At 40.1% G+C, this 22301-nt stretch overlaps 1 protein-coding gene across 3 annotated transcripts in view; it reads right to left on the reverse strand.

Moving 5' to 3' along the window:
* Nucleotides 1–2071: 2071 nt before the first annotated feature.
* Nucleotides 2072–22301, reverse strand: part of IL20RA (interleukin 20 receptor subunit alpha) — a 33135-nt gene continuing 12905 nt past the window's right edge. For 2 of the 3 annotated variants that reach the window (XM_019967494.2, XM_070796256.1), the window contains exons 2-7: nt 16793–16928; nt 11626–11804; nt 10096–10271; nt 9379–9523; nt 5129–5268; nt 2072–2961 (exon numbers count right to left, since the gene is read on the reverse strand). In XM_019967494.2, coding sequence (XP_019823053.1) covers nt 2170–2961; nt 5129–5268; nt 9379–9523; nt 10096–10271; nt 11626–11804; nt 16793–16928 — 1568 coding nt within the window. In that variant the 3' untranslated portion in view covers nt 2072–2169. Of the gene's footprint in view, nt 2962–5128; nt 5269–9378; nt 9524–10095; nt 10272–11625; nt 11805–16792; nt 16929–17026; nt 17633–22301 lie in introns of those variants that run through there. The other variant, XM_070796255.1, reaches the window with a different exon arrangement.

The following is a 22301-nucleotide window of genomic DNA, read 5'->3' on the forward strand; positions in this document are numbered from 1 at the left end:
ATTCTTTCCCACTCCTGAACTTCCTTTATAATAATAATAAATTTGTTCTTCAAAACGGGCTGTCTGTTTTGAAGAAAATGGTGAAGGAGAAAGGAATAGCTAATGGAATTTAACTAGGATAGTACTGTTTTATGATATACATTCATTCCCACAGTATATTAAGTCAAATCTTTCATACACTCTCTCTTACATATTTACTTAATAATACATTTGTTCTTCAAAACTAGCAGCATAATTTTTACAAAGATTGAGAAGAACAGGACACTCTGGTTAATAGAATTATGCTCTAAATTAAATTGCTAGATCAGAAGCTGTTTGGATTTGTGGACAATCTCAAAAGACCATGACTTCAGAATCCAGGGTTGTCTGTGCCAAGAACATAAATAAGAAAATATGGATATTATCCGTTTTCCTGAAAGAGCATCAATGGATCATGAGTTCATGATTAAAACAAACCTACATTAAGGTAAATTATAAAAAAATTGTTGTCTCTGCAGGTCAAATATGAATAATTTTATATGGCTCAACTTAACAGATTCTGTCATATTTTAACACAGTGTTACTACTGAATTTTTTATTTTCTAGGCAAACAGTGAAGGAGGTGGGAATGGTTACTGAAATTTAACAAAGTTGGTATTGTTTTATGATATAGTTTCATTCTTACAGTAAACTATGTCAAAATTTTAATACACTCTCCCTTACATATTAACTCAACATTTCTTTTGTATGTCTTTACTTACTCATTTTAAGATTATGTAGTTATGGGATATTCATTCACATAAATTCCAAAAAGTCTCTGAGGCACAGTCCATTCAAATATAATATTTAATATTATAATGGTAACTGGAAGGACTAATGCAGAAGCTGAAACTCCAATACTTTGACCATCTGATGCAAAGAACCGACTCATTGGAAAAGACCCTGATGATGGGAAAGATTGAAGGAGGAGGAGAAGGGGACGACAGAGGATGAGATGGTTGGATGGCATCACCGACTTGATGGACATGAGTTAGAACATGATCCAGGAGTTGGTGAGTGATAGGGAAGGCTAGCGTGCTGCAGTCCCTGGAGTCGCAGAGTTGGACCCAACTGAGCGACTGAACTGAACTGAATGGTAACTGACTCAGCTACTAAATATGTTTTGGTTTATAGACTACCTAAATATCTTTTTGAAAAACACATTTCCAGAAATAAATGTAAGACTATTATAAAATGTGACATTTTCTTTTAGGTTAATTCCCTACTAAAAGCTCCCACTAAATTATTGAGAGAATATTTTCTGAGTATAAAATAATAACAACAATTTATGTTTACACTCCAGAACTTCTCCTAAAGTATTAATATATCTACTTACTGTAGTCCAAATCATGTGACATCAAGATCTCTGCCTGATACCTTCACTCTGAACATGGATTATTATGACTAAAGAGTGGATTAGGGTCTTTAAATGTGACCACTTCCCACCCATTTAGAGGTATTTGCAAGTTTTACGTATGTCATCATTTGGGAAACAAACCAAATTCTAAAAAAGTAGCGCTTGTACAATGAATGACCTTCATGGAATGTTTTTTGTGTGCTATACACTTGATAGGGGCTTCCCTGATGGTTCAGACGATAAAGAATCTGCCTGCAATTCAGGAGACTTGGGTTCGATCCCTGGGTCAGGAAGACCCCCTGAAGAAGAGAATGGCTATCCATTCTAATATTTTGCCTGGAGAATTCCATGGACAGAGGAGCCTGGCAGGCTACAGTCCATGGGGTTGCAAAGAACTGGACATGACTGACACTTTCAGTCTCACTTTCACAGTTGGTAAAGGCCCAGGAAAAACTGTACAAGTGTTAGAAAACCATAAATAAGAAGACTACAGTATACCCACCTGAATAAATCCTGCATCCAGTTTGGTCAACATTTTTGAATATTTATGGGGTACAAAGAGGGTCAGCCCCTGCGCTCTGGGAGCCCACCATTGGTGCAGGAGACCCCCATGCATGACTAAATCACCCACATGAGGCAGAACTAAGCAAGTGCTATGAAAATAAAAGAAATAAGTGATTCTCACTGACACAGAAATCTGAGTAGACTTCTATCTCAGTACTTTATTATTGGGTCACTTCTCTGCACTGACATGTTTTGTAACAGTAGAGGTCTGGCAAAGGGACATTTGAGGGTTAGTCTTCCATTTGTACATATAATCCCCATTCTTCCATAAATTGCATGAGATAGGCTTCATTTTCTTCCGGTGCCTTGTCTGGAGCCTGGTCCTGGTAGAGTCTAGATAAGAGGCCCTCCTCCCCGAGCCCCTCAGATTCAGGATGGCCACATCCCTCTGGGTCATGTTGAAAGCTGGGTAATGAAGGTATACACAGCTTGCCAGTCTGAGGGTCCCAGTCAACCAGCGTGGTGGACGGCTCTTCCTCTGGCCCCTCCTCTGTGTCCACATGCCCCTGCCGCAGGTGGTCCAAGTCTCTGAGCTGAGGGGTATATGAACACAGCAGTGTTTGTGGACCCAAGTCTGCTAAAGGTGCCTGTTGTTCAAATATCTTTCCTTGAAGGGACACCTCTTCCTGCAAATTGAACTCCTGTCCTCTAGGCCCCACAGAAATGTCACTACTTCTTACATCATATTCATATTCAATGACTGTTTTATCCATGGGCGTTGTTCTGCTGGGTGGCTCTTGCTGGGTTAAGGACGTCCCTTTGGAGCTTTTCTCAAAGTCACATACGATGTCCACCGCATGTGACACATAGCCCAGATGTTCCGCCCCCACATCCTCCCAGTGGGGTTCCTGGTCCTCGATGGGCTCATTCAGGTCTGATGCCTCACTGCTTTTCTCCATTACACTTATATCCTTGGAAGAAGTTTTAGAATCCTCCAAAATATTGAGGGTGATGAAGTTGATCACAATTTTTTCAGTAGGTACAAAAAATCTTTTGTCAAATTCATTTCCATAAATCAAAACCTAAAAAGAGAGAATAGAACAGTTTTCATCTTTTCACTTTAGGGAGACATTAAAAACAGCTGTTAGTTAGAATTTATACTGTCCCCACATGGTTTTAAAGGCCTATACTTACCAACTCATGAAAGTTAAAGTTATGCTTGGAATACACAGGAAACCTCCCTCACCTGGACCCAGGGGACCCAAGTTGCACGAGATGCACAGGGCAGTGAAAAGTGGTTCCCCGGGTGGTCCCGATCTAATCCAAGGGTCAGGGTGTGATTGCCCCTTCCTCTAATTGGCTCGGGGCATTCAAGGGGGTTATTTAAATTCTGGAGCCTCAGTTTTAAATTCTGTAAAATCAGAATTCCTGCTGTGTCAGGAGGGGTGAAAACAAATAGAGGTTTTGAAATTCCTTTGTTAATTACAGTTTGAAAGTGAAAGTCACTCAGTTATGTCCCACTGTTTGCGACCTTATGGACTGTAGCCTGCCAGGCTCCTCTGGGATTCTCCAGGCAAGAATATTGGAGTGGGTAGCCATTCCCTTCTCCAGGGGATCTTCTTGGCCCAGAGATCGAACCCAGGTCTCCTGCACTGCAGGCAGGTTCTTTACCACCTGAACCACCAGGGAAGCTCTAATTATAGTTTAAATGTACTTATCAATAAATCATCCTCTGGGCCACCAGCTCTTTTTTGCATATACTCTGGACAGGAAATGTGGAAGGGTATGAAAACTAGGTGTAAAAAGGGAAGTAAGCACATGACTAGAGATGGTTTAACTAACTGCCTCCCTACACTATGCTATAATAGGGCCAAAATCGGAAATTCACCTGCCAGTTCATAGTAGATGGAGAAACTCTAGATCGTGGGAGGAAACTTGTTTAAGATTAACATTTTCCTGGGGATACGTGGACGGTGCCGATTTAGACTGTTGACCATGAATTACGTTCCAGTTCTCACTGTCCACGCTATGATGTGATTTCATTTAACTAGAAAATAGCAACTCCAACATCATTCTTTTATGAAAGCTTTGGTTTCAAAAAGCCACACATGGTCAGTTCTCCTGTGCCTTTTCCTCCTAGGAAAGGTCTCCGTATCTCATTAAAAAGCTAACTCTGAAATCTAAATGAAGGCAGAACAACAGAAATGTTTTAAAACAGAACAGAAATGCACGTATGTATCATGTACATATGAACATGTATTTTGATAATTCCCAAAGAAATAATTTTTGCTTGTTAAAATATGCTCAGCCCTTGGAAGCCCTCTAGTACATGGTCTAGAAGCATAAGGTTTGTTCCCTCTTCTACCTTCTTGCTTCTCCTTGCTGTGAGTAATGAAGTCCTGGCTACTTTCCCCCTAAACGTGTCTCCACTCTGTGTCTGTCTCTCCTCTTTTAGACTCTTATCTTCTGTCTCCTGGACAACTCTCACAGTCTCCTAGCTGCTTTTTTGGTTCTAGGCTTCCTCCCCTTAAAGTTGTCCTTAACACTATCTAGATGTATCTAAAACTCAATATTGACCCTGATGATTCCAACCCAAAACCCGACAGAGTTTTGCAAACACAATGAAGCCCAAGAATAGTACCTTGGGCTAGATAATTCCTTAGAATAGCACCCCAATTATCCCATTACTTGGCCTTACTCCCTCAGTCTCTTTCATAGCTCCTTATCAGGAATCTTGTGGTTTAGAAATATTATGTGGTTTTCCAAATATCCACCCACCTTTGACTCTGCTATTTTTTCTGCCTGTGGTAGGTGCCCTAACTCTCTCAACATTCATGACCAAGCCCTGGCATGAAATTCCTTCTGATCTTCCAGGTAGGGTGCCACTGCCCTTCCTGTACCCTCAAGAGTCCTGAGAACCCACTTTCATCTTAGTCTTCACATATCATTTAAAAATTCTAGTTCCAAACTAGACTTAAGCCTCTGGAGGGGCATGGATCATAACAATTTATCTATGTACCTCAAGACCTAGTCTAATCTGTTCAGTAAATATAAAGTCTTTGTCAAAGTAAAGGAATCTTTCTCTTTAGTTATGTTAATGAGCTAACCTAGTACAGAAAGTGTTTTTAACTCATCAGCTCTTTAACTTGAAACACTCTGCCCACAAAAGGAATGGTATCTGTTCTAGAACGTCCTTTTCTATCTTCTTGGAGGTGTGTTATAATGCCTCTCACCACAGTAAGCACTCACCAGATTTGCTGGGTGTTTCTCTTTGCCGACATGGATATATCTGTACATGGAGTAGCCCATCACAGAGAAAATAAACACAGTAACAGATATGGGCAAAACATACCAGAGGATGATTTTAACCTCCAATGCTGTTGTTTGATCTGTAAAAATAGAAAAGCGAGGTGGGGTAGATAGTTGTGATTTGGTGGGGTGGGAAAACATTGCTAATGTCAAGCGACTCTGCAGAGATCAGTTTAAAAATTAAGTTTTATCATTTATAAACTGAGAAGCTTGAGCTAAATGTTATAAGGGATCTCAGAATTCTTACTCTAACAATAGATGGCCTTAAGGAATCATCTGGACTTGTCTCAAACCTTTACGGCAAGGATGCCTTAACAACCCAAATCAGCAGATATTCCAACAGCTTATATTTGGCTATGAGACTCATACTGGTCCTTATATTTGAAGTTAAGTGTGTATTAAGGCAACTCAGAGCACTGCAAACCAAACAAAACCCTCTTGTGACGATCCCATTAAGCTGCTCCACGTTTCCACGTCTCTCATTTGACTCAATCTTTTCCATATATTCGGGAGAGGAGAAGAACATATGGTGTCGTCTTCTGTGTAACAGATAGAACCATCGAACACAGTTGGCCAGGCCTTCTGGTAGGTCTGGAGCGTGGGGATGCGTGTGGGAGGTGGCTGAGGTGGTATGTGCTGAGAATGGCAGTAACTCTCTTCCAGGTCCTGCTGTACTGTAGGTGCATGGTGAATTTAACAGTCAATAGAGGAATGAAAGACCTGCTGAATAGTTTTAATAAAAGTAGTTCTGGATCACCACTGATCAGACTGTATGGTTGATGGACAGGACTCACTGTGACTAATTTATATTTGCTAAGCTTCTATGGGGTACCTGAAAATTGAAAGGGTTAATTTTACATGTCAATCTATGTAGGCCAAGGTACCCAGTTATTTGGTCCAACATTATTTCAGATGCTTCTGTGAAAACTTTTTTTAGATGAGATTAGCATTTATATGCGGAGAAGGCAATGGCACCCCACTCCAGTACTCTTGCCTGGAAAATCCCATGGATGGAGGAGCCTGGTGGGTTGCAGTCCATGGGGTCGCAAAGAGACGGACATGACTGAGTGACTTCACTTTCACTTTTCACTTTCATGCATTGGAGAAGGAAATGGCAACCCACTCCAGTGTTCTTGCCTGGAGAATCCCAGGGACGGGGGAGCCTGGTGGGCTGCCATCTATGGGGTCGCACAGAGTCGGACACGACTGAAGCGACTTAGCAGCAGCAGCAGCATTTATATGAGTAGTCTTGAGTAAACCAGATTACCCCCTATAATGTGGGTGAGCCTCATCCAATCAGTTGAAGGCTTTGATAGAAAAAAGACTTGATTACTCCCCACTCCTCTGGAGGAGAGAATTCTGCTACCTGATCACTTTCAGACAAGAACTGTAACATCAACTCTTCTTTGGTTCTCCAGCCTGCTGACCTGCCCTGTGGATTTTGAATTTACCCTGTGCCTTCAAAATCATGTGAGTCAACTCCTTAAAATAAGTCTTTTTCTCTCCCTCTTTGTGTATATACATATAAAGATTATGTATATTGTGTTCTCCAGAGAATTGTGACCAATACAGCTGTAGAAAAAGGGGCCGCTTTAGCACAAATGACAAACGTTCTAGGGCATTGCGCCTGTGTGCTCTGTCGCTTAGTTGTGTCTTTGTGACCCCTATTGACTCTTTGTAACCCCAGGGACCCCAGTAGCCCACCAGGCTCCTCTGTCCAGGGGATTATCTGGGCATGAACACTGCAATGGGTTGCCATTTCCTCCTCCAGGGGACGCTCCTGGCCCAGGGATCAAACCCACCATTTCCTGTGGCTCCTCTACCAGCAGGTGGATTCTTTACTGAGCCACCTGGAAGGCCATTCGTTACATACTAATACAATCAGCAGGCGTGTCCCGAGAGCATTCTAACCCATGCAGACAGTGGATGCTCTGGATGCCTAGTCCTGGGAGAAAGCTGCCAAGTCACTGTCTGGTTAACTGTCCAGTTAAAAAATGGAAAGAGAAGCATCATGGACTTCTGGTCAACAAATGCCAGTAGGAAAGGTCCAGGTACATGGGTCTAACTGCAGGTTCTTCCACCCGAGAGTGCATCGGTCTACACGTTCCACATAGAAAGACACCAACAATGCAGATGTGGCAGGTGACTGAGTATCACCTGCTCCTACTTCAGGCTACAACTCAGCCCAGTCCTCTTTATTAAAAAAAAAAAAATTTGTATTGGAGTTTAGCTGATTTACAATGTTGTGTTAGTTTCAGATATACAGCAAAGTAAATCAGTTATACATAAACATATATCTACTCTTTTAGATTCTTTCCCCATACATGCAATTACAGAGTATTGAGTAGAGTTCCCTATGCTATATAGTGGGTCCTTCTTAGTTATCTATTTATTCTAGTGTGTATATGTCAATCCCAGTCAGTCCAGACCTCTTAATACAATCTCTGATCTCTGGACTAAACTCACCCTGCTTAAACAGGGCTGCGACAACAATGACTGATGGCACCAGCACAAGTTTGCAACAATCACTTGATAATCTGTATCTATATTTTAGGAATTGGGGGATTTTGGAGAACAGAAATATTTCTAAGAATAGTCGCAAAAGAGGTAATAGCAAGTTTTTGAAAAAGTAGCCCCTCATAGTGGTGTCTTAGAAAGGTACCTGGGTTGATCAACAGCTAGGAGATCAAGAAAAGGTCAGAACCTGAAATGGAACCTTGTTGTTTTGTTACTTTTCCAGGACTAGTGAGAAAGTCAGTTCCATCTGCTTACTGGGAAGTATTTAATTTAATCTGTATTTTAGTTGCTTTAGCTTTGCCAATGGCTTGAATGATTTCTACTGGGAATTCATTCCTACCATTTGGCCACTGATCAAGCTGTTAGTAAACAGAACACTCTTCCAAATACAAAAATGATTTCCTCAATCTGCTTTGTTTTGCCTTTTGCTTGTTTTGCATTTTAATTGTATTGGACATATGGTAGAGAATCCTTTGTTTAAAAGGGGAAGGTATGATAAGGATGGAGATTCAAACATAAGGCTTTTCATTTTTGATATGTATTCACAAAATTCCCTCTTTAATCCCTGGGACAGTTTCATCTCAAAATGTGGAAGGCATGAGGAGAGAGGAAAACAGGGATTCTGTCACCATTCCTGTCCCATAGCTGTGATGATAAGGGCTTGGGGGAAAATGGTTGTTTCATGTGGAAGGCCAGAACATTTGGAAGAGAGAAACAAGAATGGATGAAGAGCTGTTCCATGAAGGCAAACTTTAGGATTTATTTTTAACTTTTATGTTTTGAGTTCAAGGTCTTAACCACTCTCAGGGAAAGTGTCAGTCACTCTGTCGTGTTGGACTCTTTTGAAACCCCACTTTTGCGAGTCCACCAGGCTCCTGTGTCCATGGAATTCTCCAGGCAAGAATACTGGAGTGGGGTACCATTCCCTTCTCCAGGGGATCTTCCCGACTCAGGGATCAAACCTAGGTCTCTTGCATTGCAGGCTGATTCTTTACTGTCTAAGCCATCAGGAGGACCCTCCCTCAGGGAAGAACAATTAAACAAATGCCAAGCTCCTAACTCTAGTCTCCTAACAGGAACAAGAATCTTCAACCGTACTTCCTTGTCAGCCAAGTTCAGAAAACATGAGAAGGAGGCAAATAGAAAGAGAGAGAAGCAATCATAAAACAGAAAGAGTAATAACTGATTTGCTGACCCCAGGCCCTCCCACAGCCAGCGAGTAATATTTGAACACAATCCACACAGTCTCTAATTTGTATTCTGGAGGAGAAGCCAAACACTATCTTAAAGTGTTTTTAGGGTACTGTCTGTTTCTAGGAATAACATCATCTGATGTTCTTTAAGACCCAAAGGACTTCTACTGATCAGAGTGATTATAGATTTAAAGAAGAAAGACCATGTGAGTAAAAATTCCTATAATTCTATTTCTGCAAGGCAGAGTGATATTGGCAGTGGATGCCAGGACCTGTACTGAGAATTCCCCAGGACGTGAAAACACTGTGAGTCAAGTTCAGAGGCAGAGTCCCAGGCTGTCTGGGGATGGTTGTTTCTGCCTTCGCTTCAGCCTGTTTCTGGTAGACATGGATTTGTCAAAACCTTGTCTATACTGCCATACTTCCTTCTAGTTTTACCAGATTTCCTTCCTTAGATCAGATGAGATTTTCAAAGCTTACCTTCTAGAGTACTGACACACTGCCTCTCAGAAGGGTGAGTGAGGCGAGGAGGGCCTGGGACAAAGGACTCCACGAGTACACAGTACAGAGTGCCCGGCTCCAGCCAGCTGAACACCAGAGTGTGGTTTGTCACACACTGGGACCACTAGGATAGGGAATTGCAAACACAGTTAGAGCCAAAAATTTCCAGCAACCCCCAGACAAACAATGACAGAAAGAGATAAAAGATGGAGGTACCAGTAAGTCCTTCACTATCACTATGAGTTTTCTTTTTAGCAACAGCTTTAAAATAACTTTTCCCTTAAGCTTGGCAGGATGTGGTCAGGAACTGAACAAATTGTGGGAACAATTCTAAATAATGACATAGGAGGGATTTCTTATTCAGCTTTGTCCTGTGTTCTTCCTAATATTTTTTTCTTTTCTCGGAGAGTGACTGGCAGATGTTAAGCAAGCAGAAACTCTCCATCAAAGTGAGGTGGACAATTGCTCTACATGATAGCAACAACATCATAGCAGATACTTTCTGTAAGGAAAATCTGAAGGTAGCTCTTTAAATTTCTATGCATCACCTTCATCTGTATCCTGCAAGGCATCACTTTTGAGTAACACACTTTCCCAGATTCACATGCTGGGAATTTTAGAATCAGGGCTGCATGTTCCAGCATTAGCTTCAGAAAGTGACACAGATTACAGGTCCCCATTCCATTTCAGGCTTACCGTTCTATTGGATTTAGTATTATATATAGACACATTATACTTCAGATTAGAGTATATTTGTTGCATGGAAATAGAGCTTTCTTCTGGATTTTTCTTCCACTTCTTTGGAGCCGTCAGAACAATAGAAATGGATTTCTCATCAGTAGTCAAAGCAACCTCTGGTGGGCCAATTTGTGCTTAAAGGGGAGGGGAGAGGGAATTATCATGTTCAGATGTAGAAAACACCTTGGATGAAGCTACAGTATAATTCTACTGGGATCAAAGCTCTAAACCCCATCTTCTTATTTGAAGTGCCTCAGAATGCTCACCTAGACCCAAGTTATACCAAATTTTGAAATAATCAAGTCACAGACTCTGATACAGTGTTAAAGCAGCTGATTTACTTAGTCACATGCAGTTCCTAGTTACTTAGATAAACAGTACTAGAGGATAGTAAATACAATTAAACGTATTTGCAACACTACTATGACCTGACATTATAATGTGATAAATAACATTAATCAGATTTGATGTGTTTGTAAAGATCAGCAGTGGAGAAATGAAGCACTGCTAAAGACCTTTGGGGATGTAACCTTGGGAGAATGATCTAGAACAGAGATTAGCAAACTTTTATCACAAAGGTACAGGTCGTATTTTAGGCTTTGCAGGCCACGTGATCTCTGTTGCAACTATTATTTATATAAATGTAAACACCATTCTTGTCCTGTAGAAAAATAGAAACGAGTAGGGTGCTGTATTTAGTCTGAGGCTCTGGTTTGCTGACTTCTGATCTAGAAGGGCAGCAAGGGAAAGGTGCCAGCTCCAGAACTCAGGGAGCGCTTGTAAATGTCATCCTGGCAGCTCTGAGTGGGTCCTCTATGGCCGAATCAGTCTTAGATTGGGGATGGAAAAATTTAAAAAGCAAATACCAGGAAGATGTTGCCTCATTCTGATTTATACCTAGAAATTACGTCATCACTCTATCGAGTTTATAACAAGCAGAGACTTAGTTTGGTGATCAGAACAGTCTTTTGTTAAACTTATTTTTAATTAGAGGATAATTGCTTTACCATGTTGTGTTAGTTTCTGCTGTACAACAATGTGAATCAGCCATAGGTACACATATATCCCTCCCTCTTGAACCTCCCTCCTGAAAACAATCTTTAGTCACCCTGTGGGCGACTAAAATAGTCAAATAGTTTCTAAAACCGCAACATTAAGATAAATCTGTCAGTTGTTCCTGAAATTATACAGTCTCAATTGAGCAATAAAACAAAATCAAAATTTGACAGTTTGGCCTCTAGTGTCAATTCTGGATCGGGGAGCAATTTGAGAGACACTTGGTCAAACCTTTTTTTCTGAAGATGAGGCTCTGAGATACAGTAAGGTGAAGTACCCAGTATTGGGCCGGTCACTCCACCTAATGGACAGAGCGCAGAAGAGAGCCAAGCAGAGCACTGGGATTTGGAGGAGGCTATGTATGAGGCAGAGATTGTTACATTAGGTCAGATGAACTTGATACTTTATTTAATACACGACTGAGCTACTTACTTTCTAAGAAAGGATAGAATCGTCCAGTTTCTGCCCATTTGGAACAATTTGTTCCCCACATGGCCTTAACTTTAGCATAATATTGATGTTCATAGTCAGAAGTTTCAGCAGAGAGGTCACAGTAGGTCCTACTGATATTTCTGCATTCAGATTTATTCAGCCATTTCTTTTGCCCATATCTGCTGAGAAGAAAACTGTGAATCAACAATGAGGTGCTCTCCATGCTTTACAATAGGAAACAAAAACAGTCATTATATAAAACTGAATGGAACTTAAGACCTTCTCTTCAAAGCAACAAAAGTGCCTGTCACTGAGATAAAAAAGAATCTACTTTTGCTGCTAGCAATTTTTTTCATTAGCTGTCAGGAGCATGAGTCAGAGTTTCTGTAATCATCTTTCCTTTCTGTGAATTATAATGTGGATAGTACATTTGAAAGCATGTATTTTATTATTATTCTTGGGCTACAGTATACATTTTACAGATTGTGTGATCAATTTTTCTATGTAAGTTTACAGCCCACATGCATACCAAGGTCAGTTTGATGGATATTTTTTGTTTGTTTGTTTTGGATGGGATGTTTTAAGAAAAATTACTTTTTTTCTTAGAAATTCTTCTTGACATTTTCATAAAATTTAAAAATATACTTGCCTTCAAGGGTTCTAGGGAAAATTCACTAGGTTGGAGTTCATTTCCAAATCTGCATTTTCGATGATCATAGTGATAATGATGATACAGACTAGGTTGTTTATATAGATTTTTCCTCTCCTTTATCAAAAACATAACACAGCAAATAGGTAGGGGGGATATTTCTAGCACTTTTCAGGTGGGAGAAACTGAGGTATTAAGAGTTTAAGAGACATGGGATGAGCCAAGTGTAAGAGACAGGGTTGCAAGAGAGGCTACTGAAAGGATTAAAGCAGGCATGTTGGGCTATTACGTGTGTCGAGCTATTAACTCTAGTGGTAGCGGAGAGAACGTGATCGGTCATGAGTGTCAGACTGGGGAACAGTTGAAGAGAATGCTGCAGTGGTCCCGGCGGAATATGTAGGTGGATTGTACAAGTATGGTGACAGTGGAATGAACGACAGGGCAAAAGTAAGAAATATTAGGAGACAAGACTTGGTGACTGAGTGCACATAAAAGATGATGGAAAAGAAGGTGTTAAGCATTACATCTCTTTCTGTCCAGGATAGATAGGTAGAATGGTGGTAACATTTTCCAGATCAGGAATGTGGAAGAGTGGGTTTGAGAAATGGGGAGTGGGGGACGGGGAGGAAGGAAAGACGAGTTCAGTTTTTGACACGTTGAGCTTAAGATATGTGTGAAAGGTATCTGAATGCAGGTGCCCGGAAGGAGCTGGAGCTCAGCAGAAAGGTGTGCGTGGGAGGTAGGGATTTTGAAATCAGTGACATAAAGCTGCTCATTGAAGGCACGGGCATGAATGAAATTATCCATGGAGACAAAGAAAAGCCTAGGATAAACTTTCAGGAGCATCAACATTTAAAGCTGAGATACAAAGTATCCTCAGAAATAGCAGCTAAAGAGGGAGAAGGAAAAAGAAAAACAGACATCACAAAAGTCAAGGGAAGACTATGTGTTGAGGAGGAGAAATTGCCAACTTTATCAAGTGTTGCCAAAGCCTAAGGGTATCTTCCCTTTTCAGAATATGGCAACAGAGTCCTGAAAGTAAACATCTCCTGTTTCCTAAGTACCATAGTTACCAGAAAACACTAAAAATGTAGTTAGATCTAGGGACATTACTGGCCGTCCAGTGCTTAACACTTTGCCTTCCAATCCAAGGAGTGTGAGTCTGATCCCTGGTTGGGGAACTAAGATCCCACATGCTTTGGCCAAAAAGCCAAAACATAAGACAGAAGCAATATTGTAAAAAATCAATAAAGACTTCAAAAACGGTTCACATAAAAAAAAATCTTGAAAAAGATAAAAAGAAATAAGAGTTTGTTGACCAATTTCTACAATTCAAGTAATCACCATGCCAAGGGGCTTGCACACTTTTGTCACCTTCTGTGATGGTGAGCCACAGAAAGAAATACATTTCACACTGTGACACAGTTCATACATATATCTCATATACTAAAACAAAGGTTTTATAAGATCATACAACTTTACTACATGCCAGGCACTCAGTTATTTTATTACTCTAATCCCCTCCACACCATCCTAAACCTTGGCATGCTAGTTATGTCCCTCAAAATTGATTTCATGGCTCACCAACAGGTCTTGACTAGTGGCTAGAAAAATACTGCCATCGCCTATGTGACCCTTTCTCCTCAAACTTCCTGACTCTGCCAAGGCCAGTGCAGCATCCCATGATAGGTGTTGAAGGAGAAATACTCTTGACCAAGTTCTGGATATAATGCTTTGTAAGTTTGACAAGCTGATAGACATGAATCCCACAATAAATGCTACACCAATGATGTTTATCCATGCCCAAAAGTCATGTGGGGCTCTAGGTGGTCTCCGACTGCTTTCTGGTAACAGCAGGAAACATTTATCAAGTGCCGTTAAGCATGATGCGTGCTTAGGATATGAAAGCTTTATCTCATTTAATTGTCATAATAACCCTTGGAGGTGGGTACCATTGTATTCATCCCATTTTACAGATGAGGAAATCGAGGCTCAGTGATGTTAATGGAGCTGCTCAAGTTAGTCTGACTAGGAACAGGCATAGCGGATTTGAACCGCTTTCTCTGAGGCTAAAATTTGTGCTTTTAATGCTACACTATATTTTCTGCATTAAATTCCTCGCGTAGATATAGTTTAAACTTTTGCTAAAATTTCATCTCTTACTTGGAAACAAGCTTCACTCAAAAGTAAAAACATATAATCTATAACCAGCCAGGTCCACAGCCTGTCTGTGAACCCAGGACTGTTTGCCTTCGGAACCGAGCATGGAATCTGTTGGTGACACACACAGCCCTGTATTCCTGCCCACCATCCACATGTACAGGGGCTGTAAGAACTCCAAAATGGAAAGTTTATTTTCAAATATTCTTTTTTGAAATGCAAATAATCTAAATTATCTGCTCTCAGAGCAGTGATGACTCTCTTTTTTAAAAAATCCTTTTCTGAATCACACAAACACATGAAGAAAAGAGCAAGCTCCTTGCTCCACCTATTGGAAAACGAGGCAAGGGCACACTCATGAGCCATTTCTCTTGACAGAGTGATGCCTCTTCCCTAAAATACTGGTTCCTGAGAAACTCAATGGCAATGAGCATGAGGTTCCAGATAAATGAGGTCATTGTGAATAGCAGCCAAAGTCTTCTACTACCTTTAATGGTCAGAATATTTTTTTTCAAAGACAAAAACAACATTATTGTTTTTATTTGTAAATATGGTACATTTTTTAAACTCACACAATGAAAAAAGTATAATGGAGAGATAAATAAATTACCCTGAAGCCCATTACCCCAAAGCATTTGGTATGTGTGATTCTGTACATCTCACTGTGCTTATATGTATCCAGAAGAAGGATTCAATAATTGAATACATAGACAAAAACTCGATTATGCCATACTTATGATTTTAATAAAAATAGTAAATTTAATTTGATTTGAACTTTAATGAGAAAGAAATTAAACTGAAATGAATCACTGCAGTTCAAATGTTTCATCACCACAAGATATTTGTTCTTAATATCTTTTAATAAGATAGTTTAAATTAAGAAAATCATATATGAAAGATATTGAAAGTTTAGTTATTCAAATGATAACATTTTCATTTTGGATCACATATAATACCTTGGTGCTATAAAAGTCAGTACACGTACAGTCTTTCCCCACCTTATGATTTGCTATATTATTAAGTCCAAACATTCAAAGAAAGTTCTGTAACCACATTTCTCATTACTGTTTAGTCTTAGTTCTACATTTAGGTGGTTTCAATGCATGCTACTCATCTTTTTTGCCATAATCTTGTCATTATTAAGGTTCTTTAGGTTCATTTTATCTCTTTCAGTTGGAGATCCTCTTTAGTTAGTGTTTCCCTTCCAAACCCTCTGCAAGAAAGTTTCAGTGGAGCGATATCCCAAGTTCCACCTGCTTGAAAATACATTTGTTGAACTTGGTAGGAGTCTTAGGTCACAACTATATTTCCCTCAGAAGATGTATCACTGCCATCAGCTGAGTGTTGCAGATAGAAATCATTGCTTTTACTATGATGGTTATAAATCATGTCATTTTCTCAAAGTTCAATAACTTCACCAGGATGTCTTCCTATTATTTTTATTAAATTTTCCTAGTCAGAGCTTGCATTTACAATATGCAATTCCAGACAGTTATTATTACCTGTTCAATTATTGCTATCAGCTATAATAGATTTTTCATCTCCATAAAACATTTTTATTTTCTATCTTCTTCCTAAGTTCTGCCATCTTGCTTTTAAAAAAAGTTCTTCCTCTTGGAGTCTTAGAATCTTCTTTTTGACTGTTTATCTCTTCTTTGACATTTACCATTAGAGACCATGTTGTTTATAGACTCAAACTACAGACAATTACTTGTCTGAATTTTCTTTCTATTTCCACAAGAAAGCTTTCAGGAACTTTTAACTTATGCTCATTTTTTTTTCTTTCTCCCTTTCAGTAATTAGGGATAGGCTGCTGGATCTTTGGGACAATTACTCTTTGAAGGGAGCAGTTCTTTATTAAATACTATGTAAATGGGTATGGGAGTGACAATCTACCCCACATTCGCTCATCATTTTGCATTCTTTCTTGTTTTTCATGAGTTTTGAGGGAGAGGTGAAAAGTGGAAATGTCCATTCATTACTATCTTTAATAAAAACCATGAGTTGTACAGAATTCTGTACTGTTTCACTTAAAAATACCCTGTAATTCTAATAAGTTTACATGTTTCAGAGGTGATGGATCTCCTTGTTTGCTCAGCCACAGAATAACATTTGATCAACTTCTTTTCTTCATTTAAATATTTCCTCTCTTGCCTAAGCACTCAACACTCTGTTTACATGAAGAAATTATTGTCTAATGTAATCTAACAAAACATAACAAGATAATTTAACAGGAAATATCTAAAATCTCTCTTTTTCTTCAAACACTCATTTAATAGAATAGATGGTTTGTTAATCTTTGCATAGGATTCTAAGTCTTGCTTTTATAAATAAACTGAAGGAAAAGAATAGACTTACATGAAATACTGCACAGTGTAACTAACTTCCATGCCTTGTAAGCCCTCTGGGGGGTTCCACTGTAGGATATTCTTCATGTTTATGGATATGAAGGCGACATTTGTAGGTTTAGGCAGATCACCAGAGACACAGGGAACTGAAAAAGGAGCAGAGAGGAATTGAGGGTTAGTGGAGAGAAAGGAAGACCTAACCTGTGGTGGCTGGTCTCTAGATACAGACCCCAAGAAGCAGTACCTTCCAGTACTTGTGCTCTGTGAATTTCCTTCCAGCCCGACCTGACTTCATGACCCTCTTTAACCAACAGAAGTGATTCTGAGACTGAGCCTTAACAAGGCCTGTGAGCTTTCACTTTTGCTCGTTTGAAAGCCCTGAACTGCAATGTAAAATGTGGGCTACTCTGCTGGACAAACCATGTCGAGAGGCCATATGACAAGGGAGATGTCCAGCTGTCCTAGCGTCCCAGCTGAGCCCAGCTTTCCAGCCAAGGAGCCAGAATGAAGCCACTGTGGACACTGTAGCCCCATTTGCCTCAGACTAAAGCTGCGTGAGAGGCTTTGAGAGAGGCCAGCAGAAGAACCATCCAGCTGAGTCCTAGTTAATCATCAAACCGTGAGAAATAATAAAATGATTGTTTTAAACCACCTTGCTTTTCTGAAATAAATTACCCCCTGAAATGTGTTGTCAGTCATTAATGTTCAACGATGCAACAGAAATTTTGATTAGAGTTTTGTAACTGTTTAAGTGATCCTCTAGAACTGCTAAGTGGTGGTTTATTTGCTCAGCTGTGTCTGACTCTTTGTGACCTCATGGACTGTAGCCTGCCAGGCTCCTCTGTCCAGGGGATTTTCCAGGCAAGAATACTGGAGTGTGTTGCCATTTCCTTTTCCAGAGGAACTTCCTGAACCAAGGATCAAACCCAGGTCTCCTGCATAGCAGGCAGATTCTTTACTGACTGAGCCACCAGGGAAGCTTAAAATGCTATATCAATTATCAAAATGTTACAAACTCTGTATCCTAAAGGATTAATTTCTAGAAATCTACTGTAGAAAAATGATTAAAAAATAAATACTTTAATAGTTTAAATAAAAGTAATAATTGGTTAAATACAGAGAATTAATAATGTGACAACAATATCAAAACACTAAACACTTTTCTCACCATACCATTCTATTTTTTGAAAATAAAACATATTTCATTATAAATGTTGTGAACCTCTTTGCAAGTTTACATTATGGATAAATCATGTGTATTGCCACAATTTTGGTGGCCAGTCTCCAAGATGACCTTCAGTAATCCCCTCTTCCTGGCATTCACAGCCTGCATATTCCCCTCTCACACTGTAGCTGGGTTGGTCTATGTAACCAATAGAGTATGACAGAAGTGAGAGTACATCATTTCCAATATTAGGTTATAAAAGATACTGTGGCTGGCATCTTGCCTTCTCTCTTTTGGATTATTTACTCTAGGAAAGGTCAGTTGTCTTTTTGTGAACAGTTCTCCACAGAGGACCTTGTGGCAAGTAACAGGCCTCCAAGATATGTTGAAGAATTGAATGAAGTTTCTTGCCACAAACACATGAAAAGATGCTCCATATCACTCATTATCAGAGAAATGCAAATCAAAACCACTATGAGGTACCATTTCATGCCAGTCAGAATGGCTGCGATCCAAAAGTCTACAAGCAATAAATGCTGGAGAGGGTGTGGAGAAAAGGGATCCCTCTTACACTGTTGGTGGGAATGCAAACTAGTACAGCCACTATGGAGAACAGTGTGGAGATTCCTTTAAAAACTGGAAATAGAACTGCCTTATGATCCAGCAATCCCACTGCTGGGCATACACACTGAGGAAATCAGAATTGAAAGAGACACGTGTACCCCAATGTTCATCGAAGCACTGTTTATAATAGCCAGGACATGGAAGCAACCTAGATGTCCATCAGCAGATGAATGGATAAGAAAGCTGTGGTACATATACACAATGGAGTATTGCTCAGCCATTAAAAAGAATACATTTGAATCAGTTCTAATGAGGTGGATGAAACTGGAGCCTATTATACAGAGTGAAGTAAGCCAGAAAGAAAAACACCAATACAGTATACTAACACATATATATGGAATTTAGAAAGATGGTAATGATAACCCTATATGCGAGACAGCAAAAGAGACACAGATGTATAGAACAGTCTTTTGGACTCTGTGGGAGAGGGAGAGGGTGGGATGATTTGGGAGAATTGCATTGAAACATGTATAATATCATATATGAAACGAATCACCAGTCCTAGTTCTATGCATGATACTGGTTGCTTGGGGCTGGTGCACTGGGACAACCCAGAGGGAGGGTATGGGTGGGTGGAGGGAGGGGGGTTCAGGATGGGGGACACGTGTACACCTGTGGCAGATTCATGTTGATGTATGGCAAAACCAATACTGTAAAGTAATTAACCTCCAATTAAAATAAATAAATTTATATTTAAAAAAAAAGGCACATTAGTGAGCTTAGAAGTGGATCCTCCAGTCCCAGTCAGGCTTTCAGATGACTACAGCCTCAGCCATCTGTACTCTCATATATACTCTTGACTATACTCTTGTGAAAGACCCTGAGCCAGAACCACCAGATAAGCCATTACTGGACTCCTGACCCACAGAAACTGAGAGATAATATTTGTTGCTTTAAGCTGCTAAGTTTTGAGGTAGCTTGTTACACAGCACTAGATAGCTAATACAACAAAGAGTCTAAAACTTAGAGAAATTAATCACTTAAAACACAAGTTAAATGGAGGAAGGAAAAAAATGGTTCCCTTCATTTCCATGATGTTATAAAGGACTACTGCAGTCACAATCTTGAAAAATGTTCTATTTAGTAGTTTCATTTCATCTTTATGAAAAAATTTTAAAAACCAACGAGAAGAATGAAAACTTCTTAGACTTTTAATTACAAGTGAGGGTTACAGCAACAATTTGTTGAATTTTTTAAAAAATATAAATGCTCTGTAAAAAACATTATATTGAGTTGGCCAAAAAGTTCATTTGGTGTCTTCCACAACATCTTATCATGAACTTTTAAGCCAATCCATTAAATACACTAATAAGGATTCAGAGTAGTAAACACCTTTAATAGAAATACATTTTAAAATGGATGTTGCTGTTTGGTACACTATTTCTGGGGGAAGAATATCCTAGCTTTTAGTCCTTTAGATTCATTTGGATTGACATTATCTTTTAGATTTCCTAGGCAGAAAAGATATCAGTTTTGGATATCCTCTAGTCAATAAATCAAAGCATGACCCCCAGGGACAGCCCTAAAATAACAACAACAACAAAAAATCTGAAGACAGGGATACACCACTTGAAGATGGAAGATTAGAGTGATACATCTGTAAGTCAAGAAGCCTGGCTACTACCAGAAGCTAGGCAAAGTGAAGAAGGAGCTTCTCTCAGAAGCTTTAGAGGGGCATGGCACTGCCAGCCCCTTGGTTTCATATTTGTAGCTTTCAGAACTGTGAGAGAATACATTTCTGTTGTTTTAAGCTGTCCAGTTCATGGTACTTTGTCATGGCAGCTCCGGGAAACTAATACAGCTGCCACCATGTGGATACATAATGATGAATAAGCAGGTATGTTTCTGCCCTTGTGGAGATCCCAGACTAGTGGGAAGAGAGACACCATTGACAAGTCAAAAATCAGACAAGCACGTGGTGACCCAGCTATGGAAGAGAATAAGGTTGGAGTAGTGGGTCACAGAACCTACTTAGATAGGGGCTTAAGAGTCAGCTGTGAGGTGGGAGGGCAGTGCTCCAGGCAGACTCCAGAAGTGGGGAAATGCCAATCCAAAAATACCGTGCCCTTGGAACAGTCAAAAGGTCAGTGTGGCTGGAAAAAGTGAAGGCTACTGGCCATGTTGCGATTGAAGTTCAAAGGGGCTAGATCCTCCACCGCTGCCCCTGTCTTTGTAAACACTGGACAGGAAGTTGGGATATAATTGAAATACAGCAGAAAAGCACTGATGCCTTTTAGGCAGGGGAAGTCAAGAGCCTATTTGTATCTCAAACGGATTACTTCACTATTGAGAGGAGAAAAGATTGAATGAGGGCAAGAATAGACCTGGAGAAACGGGTGAGACCACAACTGTAGCAACCCTAGTGAGGATGGCTGAGCTGGCACCAAGACGCTGCTGTGGATATGGAAAGTGGGGTGGCAACAGCTTGGAGCTCTATTTTCAATGCAGAAACAACAGGAATCTGTGATGAATCAGAGCTATGAGAGTCTTATCGGGTGTAAGCTACATCAACAGATGAGGATTTATTCAGGAATATTTGCCCTTTTGAGGAGAAGGCAATGGCAACCCACTCCAGTACTCTTGCTTGGAAAATCCCATGGATGAAGGAGCCTAGTAGGCTGCAGTCCATGGGGTTGCTAGGAGTCGGACACGACTGAGCGACTTCACTTTCACTTTTCCTTTCCTGCATTGGAGAAGGAAATGGCAACCCACTCCAGTGTTCTTGCCTGGAGAATCCCAGGGACGGGGGAGCCTGGTGGGCTGCCGTCTCTGGGGTCTCACAGAGTCGGATACGACTGAAGCGACTTAGCAGCAGCAGCAGCAGGAGCAGCCTTTTTGATGATGCAAAAGAATGATGGAAAATAGAATTAGTACTTGTTTCTGAGGGGGAGAAATAGCACATTAAAAAAAAAGCACAATCGATAACCAGTATTTCCTCGTGGTGTTTTCATCTTTACAAAGTCGTAGGTACTATTTGTTTCCAGTTTGGAAAAACATAAAGAAAACACTCCTGAATAAATGTTCCAACTGAGATAAGTCATTGTCTTAACCTGCCAGTACTGATAAGATAATTTAGTCAACATCCAAGTGAAAATATGTCATACCCACATTGATATCAGGAGTCATGTGCCGATCTGTGAGTTACAAAAGCACTTTTGTTCACATAGATTTATGGCCTGTGAGTACAGATCTGAACTTCTGAAAGTCCTTCTATTTAATATCACAATCAAAATCACAAAGGTTTTGGATTGGTACACATAATTTTATTTCTGGGAGTGCTGTACCACTACAACCTTGGTTTGGTACAAGGGTCTCCACAGCCTGATCTGGCCTCTCCTTACGGTATTCAGCCAAATGCACTACATTCACTAGTCACAGCAAATTACCTGCAAACTCCTAACTTGCTTAGCATTTTATACCCTTTATAATTTTGGTACTCTCTCCCTAAATATCTTTTGGAACTAGAAGACGCCTTATTTTCCCTTGTATGCCTCCATTCAATGAATACTGGCCTGTGCTATTCTAATGACATGATTGTGTTGTGATATTGTGGAGAGTATGCATGGTATACCCTAAAAGGGGGTGGGCATTTCTGATGACAGTCACTGGGGAGGAGGCATTTCTTTCTAGAGAAAGTGAAATTCAGAAGACCTCAGAAAGGGACCAGAATTTTGGGCTCCCTTTGAGCTTCCCTGATGGGGGTGTGAATGTTGGGCAATGGGAGGGAGAC

This window comes from Bos indicus, chromosome 9, assembly GCF_029378745.1.
Source record: "Bos indicus isolate NIAB-ARS_2022 breed Sahiwal x Tharparkar chromosome 9, NIAB-ARS_B.indTharparkar_mat_pri_1.0, whole genome shotgun sequence".
Classification (NCBI taxonomy): domain Eukaryota; kingdom Metazoa; phylum Chordata; class Mammalia; order Artiodactyla; family Bovidae; genus Bos; species Bos indicus.